This window comes from Pocillopora verrucosa, chromosome 2 (genome assembly GCF_036669915.1).
Source record: "Pocillopora verrucosa isolate sample1 chromosome 2, ASM3666991v2, whole genome shotgun sequence".
NCBI lineage: Eukaryota > Metazoa > Cnidaria > Anthozoa > Scleractinia > Pocilloporidae > Pocillopora > Pocillopora verrucosa.
Genome location: NC_089313.1, coordinates 19000081 through 19018928, shown reverse-complemented (window position 1 = coordinate 19018928; position 18848 = coordinate 19000081). Strand labels below are relative to the sequence as shown.

General features: G+C 37.0%; 1 protein-coding gene across 2 annotated transcripts; it reads right to left on the bottom strand.

The window, feature by feature from the left end:
- Nucleotides 1-24: 24 nt before the first annotated feature.
- LOC131790628 (ATP-dependent DNA/RNA helicase DHX36) lies at nucleotides 25-18757 on the bottom strand. 2 transcript variants are annotated; one of them, XM_059107859.2, is made up of 30 exons: nucleotides 18590-18757; nucleotides 16821-16927; nucleotides 16339-16534; nucleotides 15687-15853; nucleotides 15435-15473; nucleotides 15268-15342; nucleotides 14064-14159; nucleotides 13577-13656; nucleotides 13391-13465; nucleotides 12765-12866; nucleotides 12493-12557; nucleotides 12080-12161; nucleotides 11190-11381; nucleotides 10665-10767; nucleotides 10065-10152; nucleotides 9844-9899; nucleotides 9242-9306; nucleotides 8714-8768; nucleotides 8305-8393; nucleotides 7703-7820; nucleotides 7023-7121; nucleotides 6736-6909; nucleotides 6233-6319; nucleotides 5876-5953; nucleotides 5238-5337; nucleotides 4938-5022; nucleotides 4685-4808; nucleotides 2773-2925; nucleotides 1982-2131; nucleotides 25-1417 (listed from the first exon to the last, which is right to left on the bottom strand). In XM_059107859.2, the coding sequence occupies exons 1-30, from the start codon at nucleotides 18684-18686 to the stop codon at nucleotides 1376-1378; spliced, it is 3039 nt and encodes a 1012-aa protein (XP_058963842.2). In that variant the 5' UTR covers nucleotides 18687-18757; the 3' UTR covers nucleotides 25-1375. The 2 variants fall into 2 exon arrangements, 1 of the variants encoding a protein (XP_058963842.2); XR_009340699.2 differs by lacking the exons at nucleotides 25-1417; nucleotides 1982-2131; nucleotides 2773-2925 and having other exon boundaries at nucleotides 4744-4808; nucleotides 4938-5033.
- Nucleotides 18758-18848: the final 91 nt, after the last annotated feature.

The following is an 18848-nucleotide window of genomic DNA, read 5'->3' as shown; positions in this document are numbered from 1 at the left end:
CAAAGAGGAGCGCGAACAAAGTCATTGTGGTAACACCCTCTTTTCTTTTGTTTATTTATTCATTTATCACAAAATTTTAACTATAATTTGCAACAATTAAAAGCAAAATGACTAATGTAGCGAGGAAACCTTAGAAAAATGGAGCATATTTTAATTTCCGCTTCGTCTCCGTTTCCAATAATTTTTTTTTCTCAGATAAATAACGCAACCACCTGCACCTTCACAGATTCATAGACGCTACAAGCTCTAACATGAAACAACTTGATTTCCGTGCTTTCGCAACCAGACGAAGCTAAATCTGTAAATTCTTTGTTCTTGACATCTATAATTTTTTTCTTTAATGCCGAGAGGGTTACCTTAATAAAAAAAAATTAAAATTCATGCAAGGGAAATTGGAATGTAATTTCAAATCTCTTTCCATAATGTGGCTACATAATATCTAATTGTTATACCGTTTTAATTTCGCTATTTATTTTTTAAAACGTGAGCGTGTTTGATGGTTTGAAAGCTCCTTCATAATTTTTCATAATTATTTTTACCAAGAGAGCATTAAAAGTAATGGCTCTTATATTTACTAGGCCACTGATAGCGTGGTCATTCGAGGAAAACCAACGTAAATTTTTCAGGCGCAGTGGCTAAATATTCTGTCGGGAAGGAAGGTTCCCCAGAAGTAAAACTTGTGCCAAGGGGTTTCTTGCAGATTAACTTATTACAAAAACAGCTAGTCTTTGAACAATTGACTCCAGAGTGTTCAAGTTGTCAATAAAGACAAATAATTCAATATCATTTACCATCACCTTCAAAACTGCATCCTTATGACCACATTAGCAATAAATAATATAACTAACAACAACTTCATTCAAATCTGTTTTGTGATCACGATCCTAAGAAAATTAAAAAATCTCGACCAGAGCCCTATGATAAAAGATGCTGGCCAAAAGTTTTGCGGCTTTAGGAATAATTAATACACAGTACATCAACTGTGCGCTGCTATGCGCATGTGCATACTATCACTTTAGGCGGCACCACAGATGGTCGCGTGCTGTTTATCTGCTTTACGGATCCAACCATTAACATAGGTATCTTAAAGAATGAAGTGACTTTTCGATAAAAGTTCTCGTCAATTTACCCAAGAACAGGCCACTACCACCAGTTAAAGGAGTTTGATTAAGTTGTCCTTTAATCAGTCAATGTCTTCAATGCTTTTCCATGAAGTACCACCATGAAGTGAGTCAGGAAAGGTCCTACTCCGAAAGCTCCAACTAAGAAAGTTGTTTCTCGGGGTGCTTGACCTTTCACCATCTTAATGAAGCCTTGTTAGATTGAGCTGTGTCCAATTCCGTGGAAATCCTCTCCTGGAATAACTGTTTCTCTTTTAAGTCCTTTCAGCTTCGCTGGCGAGAGCTCTTTGTTTTCTCTGTGGAGGAGAAAAAGTTAAAATTTGAGAAATAAAACTCGCTGAAGTATAATTTTCCTCCAACCATTGTAACATCCTTAATCAGTCTCCACTTTCCAAAGGCTAACATAACAGTTTTTTGGGCACGAGGACTTGTCAAAAAAGAAAAAGCTGTAAAATTTCCCCTGCTACAGTTCTGCGGAAATCAACTGATGGGTGAGTTCAAGAGAACAGGGAGAAACCCTCAGAGCAAGGACGGTAACAAATCACTAAATGGACCCTCATTTAATGCCAGATTCGAATGCTTAACCCTAACCAAAGCTACATCTCTATCTTAAAAAGCCCCTACTGGTCAACCAGGCCTTTTCCTGATTTCAAAGTGAAGGAAAAAGCCTATGAAAGCACAGCTTTTTGAAGAAGAGTATTGAATGAGGGAGCACGAGGATTCAATTAAGAGATTAAAAGAAATTAGGACTTTACTCAACGAAGTTTGATTTCAGAGAAGAGCATCCTTTTCTCCGAGAAAAATAAATGGAGTTCAAAAAAATGCCATGAAATACGGAAAGGAACCCAACAGACACTCACCCAGTTTGTATTTTCCTCGCTGGTGATCAAGTCAATTATTGCCCGCAGCAGAGCACTTTCTCTATTACCCGTCCCAGTCCCCACGCTTAGCTTCGTATCCGGCTTAGCGATTTTCTGTCTAAGCAGTTTGTCGAGTTCGACTCGTAACTCCTGCCAAGGTAAAACGAGAAAATGTCGACTCGTTATCTGGCAAATAGTAATACTACAAAATTGAAAACATTTTCGAAAAATTGGTCATCTCTGAAATGAATGTTGTTATTGAACTGTCTTTGATTTCAAGACAAACATCCTCAGTGTGCAGTATTTCAAGAAGAAGTTAATTTCAAATTAATTCACATTTCTTATGTAGCTAGTCCTTCTAAAAACAAAAACGGCCTAGAAACATAGGGAAAAGCGATGAGTAATTGCAGATTCAACTTAGGGATTTTGTATCGGCGCTAATCTGTCTGGCATTCAACCCATCTTGTAGAAATAACATTCTTTACCAATTTTTCGTTAAATTTCGAAAGCAATGCAGATTGATTGGTCAAGATAACTAGCGCTACCTACTACACCAATCAAATGGAAAAAAAGTACAACCAAACGTGACTAGATCACCCATGTTTTCCCGTGCAACTTATTTGGTTTTAAATCTGAATTTTCATTTTTTTTCAGATATTTCCCTTTGTTCTCACAGACCCTTGTGATCGCTTTAGTTTAGTTTAACGACAAGCAATCGAAAAGCGATACATACTCAGGATTTCATTACAAGTGGTAAGAAAACGAATCACTTTAGGAAAAATAAAACTAACCTTGACTAAATTTGCAATTCTGTTTGGAGACTTGAATTTGATGAAATCGTCGATTGCGACTGTTTCGTAGCCCTCTTCTACAAACACAGAAATCTCGCCGCCAAAGAAGAGAAGGGGGAAGGGTGCTATCATAGTGCTGTCGTACAGGAATAGCTAGAGGTGAACAAAAATGCACCGATTAAACAAAACATACATCGAGAATCCTGACCGTGCATGAGATACTAAGGTAGGAATAAAATGAAATAAAATCCGGAGAGTGCGCGAGATACTGGCGTAGCAATCGAATGAAAGACAATCCTTACAGAGCGCAACATACTGAGGTAGCCATCCAATGCAGGTGAATCCTAAGAGTGCGCGAAAAACAAACGCAACAAGCAAATGAACTAGAATCCTAAGAGTGGGCGGTAAACTAAAGTAATAGGCAAAGAAATGAGAATTCTGCTGGTGCGCAAGATACTAACGAAACATTGAATGGAAGAGAATCCTATAAATGCGCAAGATACTAACGAAACATTGAATGGAAGAGAATCCTATAAATGCGCGAGATACTAGCACAAAAATAAATTGAGTTAGAATCATGGGGTTTGGCGAGATATTAATGTAACAATCAAATGAATTAGAATCTTGAGAGTTGCACGAGAATCAATGAGCACGATATACTACTTGAACGCAACAATCAAATGAAAGAGAATCTTAAGAGTGCGCGCGATACTAACGTAACAATTGAATGAAAAATAATTTTGAGAGTGTGCGAGATACTAACGTAACAATAGAAAAGAAGAGAAGAATTAGAATGCGCGAGACGCTAATGTAACAATAAAATAAAAGAGAATCTTGAGAGAGCGCGCGATACTAACGTAACAATCGAAGGAAAGATAATTTTAAGAGCGCGTGAGATACTAACGTAGCAATCCAAAAGAAGAGAATCACAGGAGCGCGCGAGACACTAACATAATCAAATAAAAGAGAATCTTGAAAGAGCGCGCGATACTAGCATAATAATCGAAAGAAAGAGATCTTGAAAGTGCGCGAGATTCTTACGTAGTAATCATATAAATTACGATCTTGAGGATGTGCGAGAAATAAGCGCAACAATCAAAAGAATGACAATTGTGAGAGTGCACGAGATGCTTACGTAACAATCGAACGAAAATCTTGAGAGTGCACGAGATGATAACGTAACATTTGAAAGAAAATCTTGAGAGTGCACGAGATGCTTACGTAACAATCGAAAGAAAATCTTGAGAGTGCACGAGATGATAACGTAACATTTGAAAGAGAAATCTTAAGAGTGCGCGAGAGTATAGAGTAAAAATCGAAGCAATGAAAATTGTGACTGCGCGAGATGCTAATGTAACAATGAAAGAGAATCTTGAGAGTGCGTGAGATGCTTACGTAAGAATGAAGTAAAGAAAATCTTGAGAGTAAATGAGAGACTAAAGTAATAGTCGAATGAAAGAAAATCCAGACAGTGCGCGAAATATTAACGTAACAATCATAGGAAAGAGAATCGTGAGAGTGCGCGACATACTAACGTAACAATCAAAATGAAAAAGTAAACGATTAGAAAAGTTATAAGTGCGCGTGTATTATTGACCTCTTGTTGGAATTTGAGAGTAACACTATGTGCGCGAGATACCAAAGTAACAATCAATTAAAACGAGAATCAGTGCGCGATTTAGGGATGGAACGACTGTGAAAAAGTACTTGTATTCTTTACGTGTGGTGGAAAGCAAGATAAACTAACCCAATCACGCGACTCAATATCGTACAAAGACTTTGCCTTCTAACTAGCCATAGTCATCATAGAATGGATGATGTGATCAATTTGACTCAACTTTTACAACAGTCAGTTGAAAAAAACTTTCTATGGTGAAAAAAGGGCAAAATACTAAGGCCTCCTTTTACTTACCGAGGTAGACTTCATCTTTTCGTGATAAATCAGCCAGTTATCTTCATAAACTCTGACCTCAGCGTTCACTGATTTCGGATGCAAATACACAGTACCATCTTGATGAGTTCGAAGCTTTGGAGGCCTGAAACATAATATGAACTTTTCTCTCTTTCATTCCACAAAAACTTATGCGCACTTCTTTTTTGCCTTTCAATGAAACGTGAAAATAAAGACAGCGAAGATGAAAGTATTTACAAAAAAGGGTCTTTACCTTGAAAATCTAGGATGGTGGTTAATGCTGGCAACATTTGGATATAAACCAGCGCAAAGTATGGCTTTAACCAGTTTTAAATTGTCTGCAAAAGAACTGGCAATTTTGTTAGTAACAGACTGGAATTAGAAATGGAAAATCGAGTGTTACTTGGATAAATTTTGACACGGGAAACATTTCGATGCAGCAGTTTAATTTTCATTCAAGACCAGCCGTAAGATTCGCTCCGACGAAGATAGTTGGCTTGAAATTCCCTCAAAACATGTTCAGTGTCACGGTAAGAAGAAAGACAATGCTCACCTGAATTGTAATTAGCGGAAGAAGCCTTCGGGTTGGATGACTCCAGGAAACCAATGTCATAAAGTAATCCAGAGAACTGCTGTTTCATATCTTTTATCATCTGAAACACGGTTCACGAAATAGAAAGGTAAGTAACATAACTGTCATTGGAAAAATCAAGAATGTATTGTAAATCAGATACAATTAATGAATAAAAGTTCACATTAACACGAGTGCCCCGTTTTTAGGTTGAGTGTTGATTCCTACCCCTTGACAGCGAAAAATTAAATTGTTATTACAGAACTAACATCAATAATTTTTCGAAGATTTAACAGAAAGCAAAATGAATTGCCAAAAACAAGACAAGATAGTTCAGAGCACTTGAATTTCGTACGCCCACAACCGAAGTTATCACAACAGCCAATCAGAAAACGGACAACTATCACTGGGAATCACTGAGACCTGGAGGTACAAAAAAGGTAAACTGTTTGAAACGCGGGAAAACGTTAGTGACTAGACGCCACCGATTTTAATGTTGCATTTGACCAACTAGGAGGTTGGCGCGAGTTTCTACAATAATCACAAAGCGAAGAGATAAATGAAACCAAATTCATCTCGGATTACTTCACTTTACTATCTTTAAAAATAGATTTACTCACCCTCATCGTGTTCACAGATAGGAAGTTCCTCCAACAGTAATCTCGCTCAATCCCTTTACGGACAGACGTCTCCCAGCCCTTAAATAAACGAACACTACAATAAATTTAAAATGCAAACTCTAGTTGCCCTGATTGGAAGATTCGCAGTAAAACCCTTCTCCTCATAATATACTGTTGATTACATGGCCTCTAATTTGCGGTCTGGTATAATCTTGTTTCCTCTTGGGTTTCATTGCCTCTTCTCTCTTTTTCAATCCAACGAAACTAATGTATTGTTGCTTCCTTCAAAATGAAGGTCGTTTTGAAAAGCGCAAAAAACGACTCTACCTGTGTTTGAATGTACCTGTAAACATTTACCTGAAAGGCGTTCAACAGGGCGAGATGGTCACTACGAGTATCACCAGCAAACCTCAAGCGGGCTTGCTCGGCTTCTTTTTGTTTTCCCTGAAAATACATTTAAAAAGTACTTACAAGGCTACGACAGAAGTTGAAAATTGAAGTCAGAGTCCTGTCATAAGCAGAGGCCACAGAAAAATTCCTGAGTCGTCGAAGAGTATTCCAGCCCCAGATCTTCGATTTTTTATGCAATGCTCTATCAACTGAGCTTCTGAGAACTCTTTAGTAAGCCAGGCAAAGTATTAGACTCGTGATATGACAAGCCTCCTGCATACTGACAGGAATAACAATGTCTAAAGCGCTCTGGCGATGTTATAACAAAGATGGAAAACTTTTCTTCCGTTCGTCGAGGAATAAGAATGTTACAAAAGGACCATTTAGCTTGAAAAATGACAATGATAATAAATAAATAAAAATACTCAAAGGCCCCGAAAACAGTTAATGAATTAGATGAGTGTTCCTACCAAAGGAAACACAAAAGGATCCTTAAATCCCAAAACAGATGCCACAGTTAGAACTGGATCCAAACACGAGAATATTGCACCAAATAAAATGATCTTGCCCACTCTAGGATTTACTGGTAAAGCGGCCAAATGATGACCAAGGGGAGTTAAGTCTTCATTTGCGTCCAGCGCTTTCTATAAGAGAACAAAACAAAACAAAACAACTGTTAAATGAAAATTTGTTTCGCTTGATTAAAAGGAATCGAGACAGACGGTTTGTAAAACTTCTTCGGACATAAAAGACTCACAAGTTGTTGAAGACTCTCTAAAGCATTGATGACTGCTTGTTCCTCTGGAGGTTGCAATGCTTTGGACAGAAAAGATCGGATCATACCCAGTTTAAGAATCTACCAAAAAGAAATGAAATACTTCAATTTTTAATTTTAAAAGTCAACCCGTGCAAAAAGACATAGCAATGGTACTAAAGACCCTATCAGAAGCAGTCGCGCATTGCACTCCGAGCCATAGCAAGTTCGTTGTATTGTGTTCTTGGGTATTCTCACATTGTCTCACTCGGCGTTTTCCTTATTTTAAGCAAAACAGGTCAAAGAAATTTTAAAACCAATAGAGTCATCTCCTGTTAAATTTTCAATAATTCTAAGAATTTTAAGGCGGTCGTTAGAGGTACTACAGGCGGTAAATTTTACCGATTACCGCCTGAAAAGGAGAACACTGACGCACTCCTCTCACGAGTATAAATGGGTACAAATAAACTGTCCGGGAAACCTTATGAAACGCTGGAGCGGGGGTTAACCTGTTATTGCCTAGCATCACATCCAAAGGGAGAAGCAACAAGCCTATCTTACAAACACCAGAATAAACTTTAGAAGGATGAACCACCAGACTCGCATTCAGACTTAACGTTATCTGTCCACTAAAATGGTATAAAATGATACTTCACACGCTCTAGAATAAAGAGCAACTGTACCTTAATCTGCAGGCACAATTCCTCAAGAGGTGTCCGAAGCATCTCTGGCAGCTGATAGTCGTCAAGGGACTGGGCACGAAGTTGTGTGAACAAATGAAAGCAGTATCCAGGCTGTACTCTGTTGACATACATCAGTCAGGGAACTCATTTATATATGGTATTTTTTGGTCGGTTTTCTCATTTTTATGAAAAGAATGCCTTTCTAAAAAAAACTCTGACAGAACGCAACAACAAATACACGTTGAAAGCTTTGTTTCAACTATAAAATTAAAATTTCTGTAACACCGAAAGCAAACGTTGTATAAATTGACTATACCTTGTTTGTATTTCTTCCGAACATTGACATTTGGTCTGTGTTTAAAGACCTATTTCTGAGCATTTACATACAACAATAAGAATATATGGAAAAAAATATTGGACCTCGAAAAAAAGGGTGTCATTTTAAACACCTTCCTCTTAATAACAGCCGTGTCTCTACAGCAGCCATTTTCCGCTGACCCCAACATGGCCATTGTTGGGAGGATCCTTTTGAGGTCGCTACTTTGAAAGGTCTTTACTACGGGAATTTTGAAGAATTTTTTTCTAGTTAATAATGTTAATACCTTCCAGCTCGACCGCGTCTTTGTCTCGAAGAAGCTTTACTGATCCATACAGGCTGTAAACAGGCAATATTGTGGTACACATCATATGTCTGACGAAATAGAAATAAAAACTCCTATCAGTTGTAAAAATGCATAAATCAGTGCGCTTATTGTGGCCACAGTCATAACTGCCACATTTTCTGTTAGTTCGGCTCACTCCCGCCTCGATCGAGACAAATGAGTGGTAAGTTAAGCAAAGTAACCTCGCCGATCCTATATACTACAAGTTTTCTTGATATTTGGACAAAGAAAAAATCCCAACACCCGAAGAGGAATCAAAACTACAGGTTTGGTTGCTCCACCACTGAGCTACCGAATAATAAACCATCAGTCACTTAGAGTTGCTAACCACAACAGCTACGTACATTACCTTTTCTTTCACCTTGCCAGCATCCACAACAAACACCACATCATCAATAGTGATACTATAAATGGAACAGTAGCCAAGGTGAAAATCATTCCACTAAAATCCATACGTTCTAATTTTAATTTGATGGTTAGAGACGAACAAAAGTTCAAAGACTGAAAAAACAAAAACAATTAAGACCAGAACAAGATTGACATAAATCATTATGGGGGCGCATCCATGAATTTGGCGGGGGGGGGGAGGTCCAAAACTACTTCTCGACCGACCTACTCATGCCTCCACCCCTCCCCCTTTCCTGAAAAAAAAGTCAGCCAGTTAAGTAGCAATACGCCATCTTGCTGCTGCAGGAATTTTGGTGTTGGACACGTTATAAAAACTCCACCGTTATGGTCAGGGTACGGGCCCTAACCCCAAACCTTCCCCCTGGATCCGCCATTGTATCCCAACCAGCATTAAGGAGACACGGGATGGTACCCCTCGACCATGATACGAAAGCAGCTGTGATACTGCCAACCAGGTTCTTGTTCATACCTTGTTTCAGCAATGTTAGTAGCAATTACGATCTTCCTGACACCTTCAGGTGGGCGGTCAAATACCTAATGAAAGGAACACTGACAGATCAGTGATGGAGCAAAGAGGGAAACCAGGGTTTACCTCTAAAATAACCTAATCAGGGCGTCCACCGGAGCACCTCTTGACTGAGCATCGTAATATGGAAACCAAACTAGGCACCTTATTACACCAAGTGGCCGATCAGAAAATGAGGAAATATCACATGGAGCCAGTGAAAAGTCAACGAAAGACACAGAAAACAGCTTAAGGCGCGGGAAACGCGAGTTACAGGTCATAATTAGTTTTAAATCTATATCTGATAGGTTTAGAGGACGGTGGAAGTTTTCCCAACCATTCACTGAACGCAAATCAAAACTTAAACATGCCAAAAAAATCCTAATCCACCGCGGCATTCAATCACCGTAAAACCTTCCAGCTAACATTTATAAAACATAACTTCTCCTAACTGATCCTATACACTGTCAAGAAGAGGCACGACTAGGAAGTGAGCAAGGCTGCCTGATCTTGAGCCTATTGCGTCAAGCAAATAAGGGCAAGTCAGTTCTTATCATTTGTCTTACCTCTCGTTGGTTTGTTGACGGCATCATAGAATGTAAAGGAATGATACGGAATTTATCTGCAAATGATCAAGAAAAAAGATTTATAGACATAAATGAGCGTTACTATGCACAAACAAGAAAAACCTAATTCTCTTACAAACTGAAAATCAGTAACATCAAACGCCGATCAGAACAAAGAAAATAGACTGAAACGAACTATAATAAGTGAATCTCTACTTTACCCGAATTAAAAAGCGTTTGAGTTTTTAACTTGTCGTGAAGTTTACTAATATCATCCCAGCCAGGTAGAAAAACGAGTATTGCTCCTTCCTAAAAACAGAAATAATCAAATTCATTTGACTTACATTGTTATTTAAAATTGTTGCCAAAAACTAAACTAGTTAATTGACACTGAAGTTCAATTTAAGTCTTTGTTGGAGGAGTAATGTCGGAGTATTTTGAGTAATTTTTTGCTCACACACAGGAAAAAACTCAAGTGAGAGTAGAAAAACAAAAGGGAACCAGGATGACATAGAATGGTGAATATTTGAACGGATCACGTATAACGAACTTAAAAACTTGCGTCACTATTTTTCCCGTGTTTTTCCGGCTTACGGTCTACAATGGCCAAGCTTGCTTGTTCATTTCTGAATGTGTTCTGTACACATGCGTTGAAAAAGGAAAAATCACTTGGACAGGTCGTAAAACTCTGTAGGCGACGTTGTTGTAAAAACTATTCAGCTCCAACCTCAGCGACTTTTCGGGTGCAACAACACTTGCAAAAGTAGTTTATTTAGTTCATTTGGTTGAACTCGCTGAGTCTAACATCCTTTGAACATTACCTCCATTCGAAGTGAGATGTGAGTTATCAGTCGGACAAGAAGTTCCAAATCGATTCTTTCCAAATCCATATTTCGAAGAGTTGTAATTGTTTTAGAAGAAAATCTGTAGCGAAACCAATAATTCACAATCACCTTCCTTGTCAAAGTAATTTAACTGGATGATTTCCACTATTATTAGGAACAAATAAGCACTGGTAAAATTTTCGATACCAAAAAGAAACTTACAAAGGTTCCTCTAACCAAAAGTTGTTAACGATGAGGAAGTGCACCTTTAAAGTTGTTTTGAGATTCAAAAATATTGTCTAATTGCAGATATTATGTCCAATGATCCATCAAATATTTTGCCCACACGCAATTGGTCAAAACGCATCATGTGACCGAATATTCCCCACCTTAAAGGAGGGGGGGGGGACAGAAAAGGAATTCAAGGCGATTTTACTCAAGAATTGAAAGTATTGTTTCAGGAGAATTCTTACTGTAAACCATACAAAAAACCTTAAAACGCACAGAAAACTTAGCAATTACCTTCCTGTTAGGGAATTGAGATATTGCTGCCACTCCATCTGTTTTTCATCCTCCTGACTGTCAGTCAGCCATACATTGGTTTTCTCTAACCGTCTGTCTTTTGCCTCACTTTTACCCCTCCTGTATTTTTTCCATTTTGGTTCTGGTCTGTCTCTTCTACCAGAAACACCAGCTTTTTCTGTAATTTCATATCTGTGAATACACCAACACCCATGATCTGATTAGCAATTCTTCCATCTTGCCTCTAAGCTTAATATGCTTTTTAACTATTTCAGAGAACATGGTATTGTATTAAGGTTTGTCTCATAACCTCTTTGCTGGATAATAAATTGAGATTGTGAAGATATATTAAACTTTAATCACACCTAGGAATAAGGCAGTTGCCAAGTCATGCAGTCTAACATGAAGTTGTTTTAAGTAGACTAAGGCTCTTGCAAAATGTGCACGTAAAGCTGATATTTGGCAAATCTTCTGTCAGTAAAAAAATGGATCTAAAATGCACAGAAATCTAATAAATCACTTAATTACATCATTGGCCATGGCTAAAACATTTGATAGTGTAGTCCAATTGTCAAGGTTAGTTTAGTCCTGAGAAGGACTATTGTCTGTTGTGGTGACTGATATTTTGACAACCTGAGCAGAAGTCATCACCAGAGTCAAGAGATAAAACATGATATGATGCACATGCATGCAGAATTTATTAATAAACTTATATTTGGCCTGCCAAGTCACCAAAAGATCTCAGATCACTCTGATTCCTTACAGTATGCTTAAGCTGACCATTTTCTAAACTAACCTTCCTAATTATGGTAGTGTGTTCAAAGACTAACCTTGCAGGACTTTAACAAAATAAAGAAAAAAATATTCTTTCTTATACCAATAATCCTCACCTGGTTTTTTCAATTATTTCCTCAAGATAAACCTCCTGAACAGGATAGGTGAATCCAGGAATATGAGCCGTTTTGCAATTATCTTGAAGTGGAACAAAATAGAATTAGTACCTTGCATGGTACTTACGGCTGTTTCCAGTCAATTTTTTCCCCTTCAGATGACAAATAACAATGTGTGTTTTGATTTACTGCCATCTTAGAATATGAATGTCTCCATAAATTTCATATCTACCAACCATTCTTCCATTTGCCTTCTGGTAAAGTCAGTGGTTCATAGCTCATTTTGTAAGAGCATCCCATTGGCAAAGTCACACTTGAAGTCCCAAATATTTGCCTCAACAATCCTTTTCTTCATTTCACTCTTTCTTCAATCACAATAATTAAGACTGAATTTACTTTACTGAGCTTCTCACCAAAATAAGCAGAGAACATCTCTGAATTCAAAGTTGCACTCATGAGGATCAATTTTAAATCTGGCCTATGTGAAATAAAAAAAATAAATAAGAAATTTAATTGTAGGAGGAGAAGCCTTAGCAGGAATATGAAACATCAAAAAGATCAAGGATAAGATACAAAGTAAACAATAATCAATCAAAATCAAGAACAAGTCAAAATATGTTTTAGCAGCAGAGCCACTACAATGAGTTGACAACTACAATTGCCAAAACTTAAATCCTAACATTACCTTTTTGGTAAAAGATCTTTTACAATAATGATCAGGAAATCTGATAAAATATCCCTTTCATGAATCTCATCAAGAATGATGTGACTGCAACCAAGAAGCAATCTACAAAGGAACAATAAAAAGTAATGAATGAGCTTGTTTTTAATTTATGGTTAGTATAAACTGCAAAAACCTTATGTTGGGCAATGTGGAGATTGACCCTGCACTGAGTCTGGTACAACAATGCCGCAGGTAATCACTCTCTTCTATATCTGCTACATTGAATGCAGCATTCAATGATGTCACTCACCAACAACTACAACTCCCTGTTAATAACATGATTTCTCTTGCAATTTGGTGTTAATAAGCACAAATAAGAGCCCCTCGGGCAAGTGCAAGTTGTAGTCTTTGAAAAATTCAGAAGTGCTTATTACACCAAATTGTAAGAGAAATTATGTTATTACTTGTTAATAATGTACATGGAAAAACATCACAGAAAGTCAAGACAGACAATTTGCGTGCTCTTTGTCATTTGCACTTGTGTTACAACTTTGCTCTTGTGTTACAGGAGAATGCACTCCTTTTCAGCCAATCAGAAGTGCATAATTTTTTCATGTACATTGTTACAATAATCATTTCTGACTCACGGATCAGACACTAGCCATCTAAGCAGCACTCCTGTTGTACAATAGAGGATAGAACCTTGCTCTCGTGGAAGCTTGCTGGAAAAAAAAAAAAAAAAAAAAGGGGGAAATGAGTTTATCATTTGGTGATTTTGTCCTAAAACTGCCAGCAGACAACAGACATTGTAATATTGTTGAACACCTCATTACCTTTCCAATCTTATCTGGTAACCAACACTTCCATTTTCACCACAATTTTCATCCCTTTCTGATGCAACTCTTTCTGCCACCTTGCATAGGATAAATAAAAACAATTCATTGTGGATCAGATTTAATGATCACTAAATAATAATTATACATCACTAATGGTTAAAGTTAGATAATAAGTAATACCCTCTGTACATTAATATTAAGCTAAGTCAACCGTAAGTCTGCATGGCTTCCTCTTATTGGGAAGGAAAAATTAATATTTTGACAAAGCAAGGATGGCTCAGCAGGAAGAGTTGTTTGCTTATCTTTCCTCCAACTTGGCTGGACTTGATTTCTTAAATGTAAGCATCACATGTGGATGGAGGTTGTTGATGGATTTAGTTGCTCCAAAGGATTCTCTTCAGTTTTTCTTCACCCATGTCATGATGGAGCAATGACTTTTAAATACTCAGAAAAAAAAGTTATTTTGATTAAAATCATGGCTTACAGAGATAGCACTTATTCTCCTGGGCTGAGTACAAATAACTCGGCATTTTGACCCATGACCTTGTCCAATAGCATCATCCAAGATGAACTGGGCAACCTAAACAAGAATCACATGAAATTAGGTCACCGCAGGATGGCTATTTAATAATGTTAACCTAAAATTTTATCAGTTAACAATGTATTGGTCCAATAAACAATCTCTTTAATTTCTTTGTTTAAGGTTACTGTCAACAAAATTTGGTCAAAATTTCAAAATTCTTTTTTTTTTTTTGCTCTTTAGTTAGAAAGTAGTTAAGTTTAATTTGCTGGAAAAAAAATCTTAAAAAGATTACGAGGAACAACTGAAAGTATATTTTGGGGTTATGAGACTTGCCAGGGGGTTCAATATTATGTTTCATGGGTTGGTGACATGCTACATTGATGTGCTTAGGATGCCAAAGCTGTGAATTTTTGGGAGGCTAAAAAATTATTTCTTTCATAACAACCTGGAGTATGACAACAACCAAACTATTTTTGATTGTCCAACTTCAAAACAGATTTTCTCAGGAACCAATGGGAATGTTGAATAAGCCTCACAGGCTTCACTAGCCTATTGTATGCTGAGTGATACAGTCCAGTTTGTTTCTTGGTTTGCGGTAAAGTGGAGGCTGGTAATTCAGTAAAGCAAACACTGACAGTTTCAATGTGTTTAAGGGCTCGCAAGTGCCTACTAAAACAAAAACTGTGGACAATTTTGTTATTTTCATAATCCATACTTAATCCATAAGCTTTACAGTATATAGTTTTTTATGGTTCCTTTAAAAGTAGCACGCATGGGACGATTTCTCCAGAAGGCATTCCATTTTGTTGACAGTACCCTTAATGCTAAAGTATTGGCCTTGTTGTACTACAAGACACTCCTGACAGTCAGGATCCACAGTCTGGAAAGAAACTAGGACATTCTTTTGAAAGACAATTTAGCTGGCATTAGAAATTCTTCCTAACTCATCAGCCAAGACCCACTTGTGATGAAAGTATCAAAAATGAAAGTGATATTGAGTTTCGATATACAAGTGCAGACAAAAATATTGCAGCACCTGAAGTCCACTGAGGGATTGAATCTCTGAAACCACTGAACTATGGCTTGTGGTTTTTCAGTTTTGATAAATCAGTGGGAACACCCACTGTAAAATTTTAGTTGATTTATTAAAAAAACACTGTGATACCTGGGTTGTTTTTCCACATCCAGTCTCTCCACTGATAACAATAACTTGCTCTGAGTTTATAAGTTGAAGTAATTCCTGAAATTAAGGACATTTCAAATTTTATCATTGACATAATAATTCTAATTTGTGATTAGAGAAATTTTTGTAGAGTAATGAAATGCACCCACCTCTTTCTGCTTGTAAGCTGGCAAACTTTTACGAAATTCCTATAAGAAATAAAAATAAAAAAAAGAAATATCAAGAGCAACATCAGACTTGTTATCAAAAAGTCTCAAATCTTAAACAAAGATTTTTTAAGTCATCTTCTGTACTAAAAGTTTTCCATCAATTTTACCTTTAAATGATATCACAATGCTGATTAGTACAAGGTAATTTGGTCTATAGGAGGTTTTGATTGTAATGATGATATCAATACAGACCTGCATGGCCTTATAGCTTGCACTTTCTGACAAGAACCTTCTTTGTTGTTCTTCTTTCAACTGATGATCTAACGTGGAATCTTGCTGCAAATTCCTGCCCATATTAAAATGGTGCTTGAAAGCTACTGGACTCTTTTTCTTGTTCTCACCAGACATGCTCACCTGGTCTGGATAGAATATTTCAAAGTTCATTCAAATAAGTGCTTCTAAAACTTTGAATATAATGTAGAATCTTTCATGTCATTGAGAACAAATACTGAGAAAAATATTAAAAACATATCACATATCTGCATGTAAGAAATTTCATAAGGTGATCAAATTGTTCCTTATATTGTTTTGGGGCCAATACTTTGTCAATCAAAACTACAATTAAAGAGCAAAAGATAGTTTATGTAATTGAAAATAATGTAGAGTATCAATCTATTTATGATCAAAATGCCAGATCCATAACAGTTTCTTTTGTTTATAATCTGACAATTAGTCTAACAGAAATGCAAATGCTAATAGCACTCTGCACAGGCATGCAAAAACAGATGTTTCATTTAGAAAACATTGCAAGACTTAAACTAGGATTTGAAAACCAACGAACTCCTTCATTACACACATCTGAATGAGCAAGATTCCACTGTAGCCATTTTATATATCTGCAAACCTTCATTCCTGCGATCAGACTCATCATGCAGATGTTGTTCACAGTACTGCTCTCCTTTAGGACTATCATACCAATCTGTCCCAGCTGATGCTCCTTCCTCTGCTCTGTCATCATTGGTTCTTTCACTTTGTCTGATTTCTCCAAGCAGCTGACTTATTCTCATTTCATGTTGACTGTCCATTGTAACAAATGCACGCTGAATAACAAAAAAACATGATGATAAACATATGTTTTGCTAAGAATAAATATTATAATGAGGAGATGGAAAAATCCACATATAAATTGGTTGAATCAAAGGACTATAGCACTACCAAACAGACAGAGTAAGACAAATATAGTCTGTCAGACAGACCAAACTACTGATTGACTGATCAAAAGGTCAGTCCAGACAAAAAGGTAGGACTGACAGAAAGACACACTCACTCTATGGGCACATAAAACCAAGAGAGAAATATGCTTAGATTCAAATCCCAAGATTAAACCTGTTTAAGTTCCCTGTTTTTTCCTTTATCTCTGTGCCACAAGCCAATCTGTTTTCCTGTCAAACCAGAAGGGTGATGTCCACCTCTACCCCTTTTACCACGGCCACCTGAAAATTCAAATTTATCAGTAACAACAATTCCTTCAAATGATTTGCATGGTATAAAAATCCCAAAAACATGTTGACTTGAAAAGAAAAAAAAACACCACTTACTAGGAGGTGTTCAGTATAGATTACAGGTATATCTAAGATCTTCCATAAGAGTTCTGCAAAAATCCATGGAGCATGCTTATGGAAAATCTGAGTTTCTAAAGATGATAACTTGTAATGATACATCTAAGATATATCTTCCTACTAATTTAAAACCCATTATCCTCTGGCATTGTTGTTTTAACAAGGCTTTCTTAACTGGTAAACAGCGGGGATATGATGCCATTACAAAACAGTGAGAGAGTCTGTTTTGTTTTTTTTGCTTTTAATATGGTTATATGTTTGTTGCAATAATGTTGTTAATTCTACATTATCATATTGAAAAAACAATGAACAAAACATTGACCTCCAGACCATGGACCATCCCAATGGAATACCCAAAAGGACTGCCCTAAAATGGACTACACATACAAAATCCTACTGTGAATGAGTTCTATTGAAAGCAATACTATTTATACACTTACTTTGGATGCCCCTCCTTTATTTTCTTTAGTCAATGCCATAGATTTCTCAAATACAAACCACTTTTTGAGTTATAAGTAACCGTAACTGGAGATATCAGTCTCAAAAATTGGGGTAAATTTTTTCCTGTTCAAGGCAGCCTTAGGTTATCTTCAAACATTACAATCATATGTTGTTTAAACCAGTCATTTGCCAAATTTGTTTCAGTAAATGTTAAAAAGAAAAGAAGATCTTTTTATACATTACAAGTGAGTTTGAGAAATCTCCCTGATAGGATTAATTTGCAGACCAAGAAGGTTTAACAGTTAATAGCTGCAACTTCTTTTAAAATATCCATTACATGGTTATGACCATATATCTATTTAACACCTCATGTCAAATTTTATACTAGTATCCAAATTGACCACTTATGTCAAAAATTGGACATTAGTGTCTTAAATCTGACACTAGTGTCCAAAATCAAACATAAAATAGGACATTAGTGTCTAAAATCAGACAATAGTGTCAAAAATTAGACACTAGTGTCCAAAATTATATGCTAGTGTCTTAAACCAGACACCACTGTCTAAAATTGGACACTACTTCATAAAATCAGACACTGGTGTCTAGAATCAGACACTTGTGTCTAAATTTGTACATTATTGTCTAAAGTTGGACACCAGTGTCTAAAATCAGACACAGTGTCTTAAATCAGACACTGGCATCTAAAACCGGACACTAGAGTCTAGACAGAATTGGTCCATTTTGGTGTATCCCATTAGGTAGTCCATCGGGATACTTCATAGACTGGGGGTCAATGTTTTGTTCATACCCCACATTAATGTCATAAATATGAGGAAACAGTGACTCTATTTGCTCGAACAGTCTACTGCATGTGTGTGTTGTTAGTATGAACGTGGCTAGTGCTGCTACGTCTGCGCGTCACTATCATAATGCTGTGTCGTAGGATTATTTTATTACACCTGCATGATCATGCTACAAATATGATGCCACAATGGTCCTCTTCTGTTCATTTGTTGAGATAAAACCCCTAAAACCTGTTCTAGTGCCTCTGCGACTTTCAGCTGACTTGTCAGCTGTTTGAACCTTCAGACCTACCTCCCTTGTGCATTTTTGAGTCAACTTCAGTTATTACAAGCCTGGCCAATTGGTTTCTTGGTAAATGAAGTCTTGCTGTCTTCAGTAAAAGCCTCATGGAGGCCTGTAAAGCGTTACTTAAAGTGACTTTGCGGCTTCCTTTTACGCCGTCTCTTCCGCCATCTTTGATCACTGCTCACCCCAGGCCCTTTTCAGGACTTTCAAATTGCGCATATAGCCTGGAAATTAAGGAAGGTGGAAAGTAAAGTGTGTAAAACTA

What these genes read in the sequence shown, in the direction of transcription:
- LOC131790628 (XM_059107859.2), bottom strand. Translation starts at nt 18,686, where the DNA reads ATGAGGCTTTTACTGAAGACAGCAAGACTTCATTTACCAAGAAACCAA. An exon ending in ACATCTCACTTCGAATGGAG is followed by an intron (nt 10,153 to 10,664) that starts GTAATGTTCAAA and finishes TTCTGTTTTTAG; the next exon opens with GAAGGAGCAATACTCGTTTT. An exon ending in CTGGCAAGGTGAAAGAAAAG is followed by an intron (nt 8,394 to 8,713) that starts GTAATGTACGTA and finishes CTATTTCGTCAG; the next exon opens with ACATATGATGTGTACCACAA.